At 32.0% G+C, this 7,038-nt stretch overlaps 1 protein-coding gene across 1 annotated transcript; it reads right to left on the bottom strand.

Annotated features, from left to right (window-relative positions):
* Positions 1-4,153: 4,153 nt before the first annotated feature.
* Positions 4,154-6,608, bottom strand: LOC132744786 (uncharacterized). Its single transcript, XM_060733566.1, has 2 exons — positions 6,452-6,608; positions 4,154-4,836 (listed from the first exon to the last, which is right to left on the bottom strand). Exons 1-2 carry the CDS (start codon positions 6,606-6,608, stop codon positions 4,154-4,156), a joined length of 840 nt encoding a protein of 279 aa, XP_060589549.1.
* Between the last annotated feature and the right edge of the window lie 430 nt (positions 6,609-7,038).

Raw genomic sequence — 7,038 nt, 5'->3', positions numbered from 1 at the left:
GAAACTTAAGGTAATAATCCAAGCGAAATCATAATATTTCAGATATATTTTAATTCATTATTAGACTCATTGGACATTTGTAACATTAATTCATAAACCAATTAATTAATTCATCTATTTAATCAATTAATTAAAAAAATAATTTATTTATTTATTAATTCATCAATTTATCAATCTATTAATTTATTAATTAATTTATTTATTGATTTCTTTATTTAATTAATTAAATAAGTGTATTAATTTATTAGTTTATTAATATATTGATTTATCAATATGTTAATTTAATTATTTTTCTATTTATTTATATATTTATAATTAATTGAATGAATGAATGAATGAATGAATGAATGAATGAATGAATGAATTTATTTATTTAGAATTAATTAATTAACTAATAAATAATTTAATAATTAATTAATTGAGTAAATAAATAACTAATTGGACCGGACCTATTTCATTTTAAAAAGGTCGGAACCGAATATTTACATGTAGAAACACTTTTACTGTTAAACTTTCGATCCAATAAGTAAAGCAAAAAAAAGATATAGATGAATTCTCCCATAATGTTATTCTCCCATCACGCTCTAATGGGGTATTTCTCCAAGTAAGCCATCATGGGAGATTTCTCCCATTTTAATTTTGGGAGGTTTCCGCACCATTTTAACTTTGGGAGATTTCTCCCATTTACTAAATGGGTTAGTTCAGCCAATGGGAGAATCGCAAAATTCTTTAAATATATTCCTCGAATACTTATAAGTTTATTTTAAGTATTATATATTCAACATATGTAAAAATATTTAGAAAAAAAAAAAATTTCCTCCCACGGTTTTATTCTCCCACTTTAAGAAATGGGGTTTCAACCCCACTAAAGTCCCAGTGGGATACGTTAAAAACCCGTGGGAGAATTGAAAAACCCCATGGGAGGTCACACTTTGAACGCTCACACAGCGTTTAATTTATTGCGCTATCTTTGTGTAATCGGTCAATAATCGTCTATTTTTATCCAAATTACTGGTTTGTTTTAACTTATTGTTTGAAACAATTTTTAAAAAGGGTTTATTTTGATTTTTGCAAAAAATTCCCCGGATTTTGAAAACCCTTTTTTCCCCGGACCCCTGTTTCAAACCCACATTCCTTTTAAATTAAAATATTATTTGACAGACCCCAAATGCAAAAACCCTTTGGACAAGCCCCCTTTAAGAAAAACCACAATAAATTTTTACATGTTTAATAAGACCCCGGTTTGACCCGGGGGGTTGATCCCCGAATGGGTTTCAAAACAGAAAAAAGTTATATTCCCCTTGTAGTTTCAGGGGTTATGTCCCGGTAAAAATTTAAAAAAGTACAAATTCCAAAAAATTTAAGGTTTCTCAAATTTTCCCTTTTATGCCCCCTGCAATTTTTTTAAATTTCCAATGCGATCTATAAACCCTTTAAAAATTTTCCCTTGTTGTTTCCTTTTTAGGGTTTCCTATTTTAATGCCCCGGGGACAAAGTTCAAAATGTAAAAAATGAACAAAGGGCAATAACTACAAAATTTGGCAAGGCAGAGTTCAAGTTCTTTTGCACTGCACATCTACCCATTGAGATCTATATACCTACAAAGTTTCATGTTGATATCTCATGTAGTTTAAGACTAATGTCCCAGACAAAGTTCAAAAAGTAAAAATAAACAAAGGGCAATTACTCCAAAATTAGGCAAGACAGAGTTTTGTTTCTTGTGCATTTCACATCTTCTCATTGAGATATATCTAAATACAAAGTTTCATGTTGATATCTCTTATAGTTTTACAGCTATGCCCTGGACAAGATTTTTCTACAAGAGGAGATAATTAAAAAATGAGGCTTAACAGAGTTATGGTTCTTTTGCACTGCTCTTCTACTCAATGAGGTCTATCTACCTACAATGTTTCATGTTGATATCTCTTAGTCTTAGAGTTATGTTCCGAACAAAGTTAAAAGTGTTAGAATTAACTAAGGGCAATAACTCTAAAATTAGGCAAAAAACAGTTATGTTTCTTGTGCACTGCACATCTACCCATTGAGATCTATTTACCTAAATTGTTTCATGTTGACATCTCTTATAGTTTTAGAGTTATGTCCCGAAACAAGATTTTTCTAAAAGGGGAGATAATTAAAAAACCTGGCAAAATAGAGTTATGGTTATTTATCACTGCACTCCCCTTTAATGTCCTCTACCACTGTATGAAGTTTTAACAAATTATCTGCAAGGGTTTTTAAGTTATGCTCCGGACAAGACAACGAATAGACAGACAGACTGACAAGGTGGCGACTATATGCTCTACCTTCGGGGAGCATAAAAAAGTTTCTTAAATTTCAAGATCAAAAGTGGTTTTTATTGGCTTTGTTGCTGTAAGAGACTTCACAAATCCTTATCTAAAACTAAACCTGAGAAGTCTTAAATGAGCAAAATTCAGTAAAATCTATGACTTTGATCCTCCTCAAAGATGAATAAAATATCTTAACCTTTCTTTTAAATAGCTTTTTTCTCAATAAAGCAAATTTTATTTACAAAAATAAATAAAGACAAAATTAGTATCATCTATTTAAAGCTAAAATCTACTCTATCAACAAAAATATCCATTTTACCTGATCTGCATTTTCAGCTGTTGTCGAGGACAGTTTTCTGGGTGATGATCGTCTTTCTGCCTGTGGAGACTGTAACAATTGAAAAGTTAAAATAACCCTTTTTTCATAACAAATCTCACTTAGATATCTACAAGTGTTTTTTTTTATATATATACAGGTATTTAATGTGAAGTGAGTTAAAGAAATTGCATTTTTTCTTCTTCTTACATAAAGCCTCAGATATGAACAAAATATTTTGTCCATAAAAATAAGCAAATTTGTAAATGATAATGTTAAATAATGGATATAGAATATGAGACATTTATCATGTAGAATAAGAATAGAATGTAAAAGAATTTGTCAAATAAAGCAAAATGTAAACAGAGTAGTGGTTTCTTTTCCATAAAAAATACTAAATCACTACATGTATAACTGTTACACAGGCGAACTAAGAAAGTTAAGCTATATACAAAAGTGAACCATTTGGAAACAATACTTACCATAACAAAAGTAGAGAAAGCTCAACTTAAAAAAAGTTTTTTTGGACTAAACAGAGCTCAACTTAAAAAAAGTTTTTTGGGACTTAACAGGCTTTTTAGTGTGTTTTTTTTAAAATAGAGTTATGTTACTTCCAAGGTAATATTACTTCTTGTAAAATCAACAAATATGACCTTAAAGTCAGTTTACCTGATCTGCACATTGTGTTGTACATCCGTGTTTTCTTGGTGACATGCGTCTTGGTGGGGACTTTTGCATCAAATCCTGTAAAATAATTTTCTGACTGACAGTAAATCAAAGCTAAAACTTAAAAACTAAATGAGACAAAAAAACCATTATTGTAAACTATCCAAATAGATTAGTTTTTGTGGTGGCCTATTCTTATTATTTTCACTTGACATAAATGAGAAATCTGTATAACTAGAACTTTGGAGTCAGATGTGTTGCCTTGTGAACAATATAGTTTAGGAGAAATGGCCAGAACAAAAAAGAAAGTATATGAAAATTAACAAAGGGCAAACTAAAAAAATAAGAAATGCAGAATACCGGTTCTTGTGCAATGCACTTCTTCTTAATTAGATCTATCATCCTTTGAAGTTTCAAGTTCATAGCTTTTATACTTTAGGAGAAAAGGCCCGGACAAAAATAAAGTATGAAAATTAACAAAGGGCAATAACTAAAAAATTAAGAAGTGCAGAATACCGGTTCTTGTGCACTGCACTTCTGGTCATTATAAGAAGCATGCATACCAAAGCATGATAATTGTAAATTAGTTTTAATTGTATTTGAGTTATGACCATAAGCAGATAGACATAATAGCATATGAGCCGACTGTCATGACAAAACCAACATAATGGGTTTGCGACCAGCATGGATCTAGACCAGCCTGCGCATCCGCGCAGTCTTATCAGAATCCATGCTGTTCGTTACCAACACTATTACAAGTATAGAAACTGATAGCGAACAGCATGGATCCTGATCAGACTGCGCGGATGCGCAGGCTGGTCTTGATCAATGCTGGTCGCAAACGCATTATGTTGGTTTTGTCATGACACGGCTCATATAACTAAGCAGTGTTACCTTCTCTAGAGTCATTTTCTTCTAGTGTGTCTACTGCTTGTCTGTACAGCCTCACAGACTCTGTATAAAGGTTTGCCTGGGCTTGCTGAGGTTGCTGGATTACTGGTTTTTGTGATTCCAGCACAATAGAAGATGTGGAAGGAGTCAATATACATGTTGCTGGAGAAGTATCTGAAGGGTTCAATTGTTGGGGCCATGCAACAGGCAAACCAGATTCCAAAGTTGTAGAAGTATATGTTACTTTGTTGCAAACAGCAGGCTTATCACATGGAATTGAAGTGACAGGAACGTGAAGGTCAGCACTAGTAAACTGACATAACAGATTACTGACAGGAATGTCAGTCTCTCTTTGACCAATTGTTACTCCCTCAGAGGCATCCTGTTGTGTCTGTTGTGGACATTCAACATTTAGAGCTGTGTTTTTTGACTTTAGGGTCTTCTGGGATTTTTTACCTTCTATCTTTTTCTTTTTTGGGCTTAGTTCTTGTTCTTGCTCCTTACTTTCTTTCAGTTTGTCGGAAATAACATGCTGTCTTTTACCAGATGTCTTCTTTATTTCAAAGTTCATCAATAATTGAACGATTTCTTCTTTGTTTGTATCTGACGATAGTCCTTCTAAAACTGCTTTGTAAGCTTTGGAAGCAAACTTCTGAAGTTGTTCTTCATTATCTGCATTGAGAATTTTATACAATTATTTTGGTGACATGTTTAAAGAAATATATCTGAAAAAAGTTTATGTCATCTATCCTTTATTAAAAATTCTAACACAGTTCATTGACTATTCCCCTATTCCATAGTTTATTCCATACTATAGTGCTTAACATTAGGGAATAAAGAATACTTATGGTAGTCGGAGGATACCTGTATTTGACGTTAGGATAAGGGGTGCATATGTCTGGTTAATCTATGTGGGGCTTGAACATATGGTTGGAGATTAATTGCAACTAGGTTATGATATATCTTGTATAACATTATCGGTCTACTGTCCGATCTGCAATGTTCAGGGGTCCCATTTTTAAAATAAAAAACCTCAAAACAATAATGAATATGCAAACTTGCAAAGAAGATTTTATTGAATTTAATATCAATACCATGAAAACTTTAATTATCAAAAACAGTAGAACAGTTCATAAAAATTCTTAATAATTAAACTGTGTGTGAAAATACAAAGTGACTATCGTATGACTACAAGATTAGGCTAGCCACAGTACACCGACTATGAGCCCGTTCGACTAGGCACTTCCTTTTATTATTTATAATACAAAGTAACAATAATTATTTGTCATTAAAATATCAAGTGACTGCTTGTGTAATGTGTTGTACTGGGGCGTACACACACCATGATTTCAAACAGGCAAGCAAAATAAAAATAGATAAAAGAAACCTTATCATGGTGCTAAATTTCATTAGATCTCTCCCAAACTATTTCTTCCACTGAGGAGGCGTAAAATAAATATCTCTGATGATAAAATTTGTGATCTTGTTTATTTATTGGACATTATTAAATCTAAAGGAACAATTCAACCGTTAATATCAAAAGGCAATAAAACAGGAAGCACCCGAATCTCATGATATAAAATACAAGGCCATTTGGCATTACCATGTTGCACAGTCTCGAAAAGTGGTACGTTATATATTGGGTACGAAACTTGAAAAAATATTTTGATTTACCGTGACATAAGGACGAGGGACTGTGAACGTGGACATTGAATATACCATAGTTATCTAACATCTGTTTTATAACCTTAGGAAAATTGACAGTTTTCTATGCTATTTGTATTTTACAGCTTATGTTGAAGAGCGCAAAAAACACGGCACAGTACTGTAGGCGCAGCCATTTGTAATTATCTATCTTTACCTCCGCATAGAAGAGTGACGATATATCTTAATTAAATCTCCCATGATAAATAAATTGAAAGAAAAAACATTGCAATTCAATTAAATATATATATATATATTTAGATCTAGATCAAATATTATTCTGAAAACTAGAATATTTAGAAACTGCATTTTTGGTTTACCTTCACGCATGCGCTTGCGGACAGCGGGAAATTCAATTTTTTGTCACCTGACAAGATAATGTTTACAACATCACTGAAAGTATGTGAACAATGATGATAATCCGTCCTATGAAATCTCTCCTAACATTTTCTTACATTTAACCTGAGTTCTAATTACTTCCTATAACTTTATTCTAGTTCATTCAACGTAACATGTTACGTGTCCCCACCAATCATAGACTACAGTAATTTAATTTTGAAAATATTAACAAAAATCTACTCACCAGAAACGTTGACGATAGTTCCATTGTATATTTTTCTTCCCCATTTCATCCGAACACTTTCATTCGACTTAAAACTATGTAGCATTTCTAAACTCTTGTCACATTCATTGACAACACTAAGACTTTTGTCTTCTTCAAAAAATATGCAAGCAAACATGGCGCCGTTACTCTTTTAGACAGAACTTTACACACAACAACCAGCCTTCAACTGTTTCAGTTTAAATATAAGTACCTTAAATACCAATGTTTATTATATGAATTTCGGAAAAAAATGCATACAAATCAACTTAATTAATCTCGAAATCCTTCAAAAGTTATGCCTATTTACTCCACGCGTTTTGAAAAAGCAGATTTACACATGCGGAAAGACACTAAGTAATAAGCAAATAGACATCCCAAGCGGAAGGCTTATCGGACTAATTGATGTGTTCACACTGGGCAGTGGGGGACATAAAGGAGTAATTTTGGTCTTGTTATTATTGCCTTCTACATAACTCTTAAAAGTGTCGGACAATTGTTTGTATGATAAACATTTTTTAATTCTTTTTTAATAAAAGAAAAAAAAAATCACAATTATGTGTACAAAT

This window comes from Ruditapes philippinarum, unplaced genomic scaffold (genome assembly GCF_026571515.1).
Source record: "Ruditapes philippinarum isolate M1 unplaced genomic scaffold, ASM2657151v2 ctg21255_1_1_1_1, whole genome shotgun sequence".
NCBI lineage: Eukaryota > Metazoa > Mollusca > Bivalvia > Venerida > Veneridae > Ruditapes > Ruditapes philippinarum.
This window is presented reverse-complemented; position numbering and strand designations above follow the sequence as displayed.

What these genes read in the sequence shown, in the direction of transcription:
- LOC132744786 (XM_060733566.1), bottom strand. Translation starts at nt 6,608, where the DNA reads ATGTTTGCTTGCATATTTTTTGAAGAAGACAAAAGTCTTAGTGTTGTC. An exon ending in AACTATCGTCAACGTTTCTG is followed by an intron (nt 4,837 to 6,451) that starts GTGAGTAGATTT and finishes TTCTCAATGCAG; the next exon opens with ATAATGAAGAACAACTTCAG.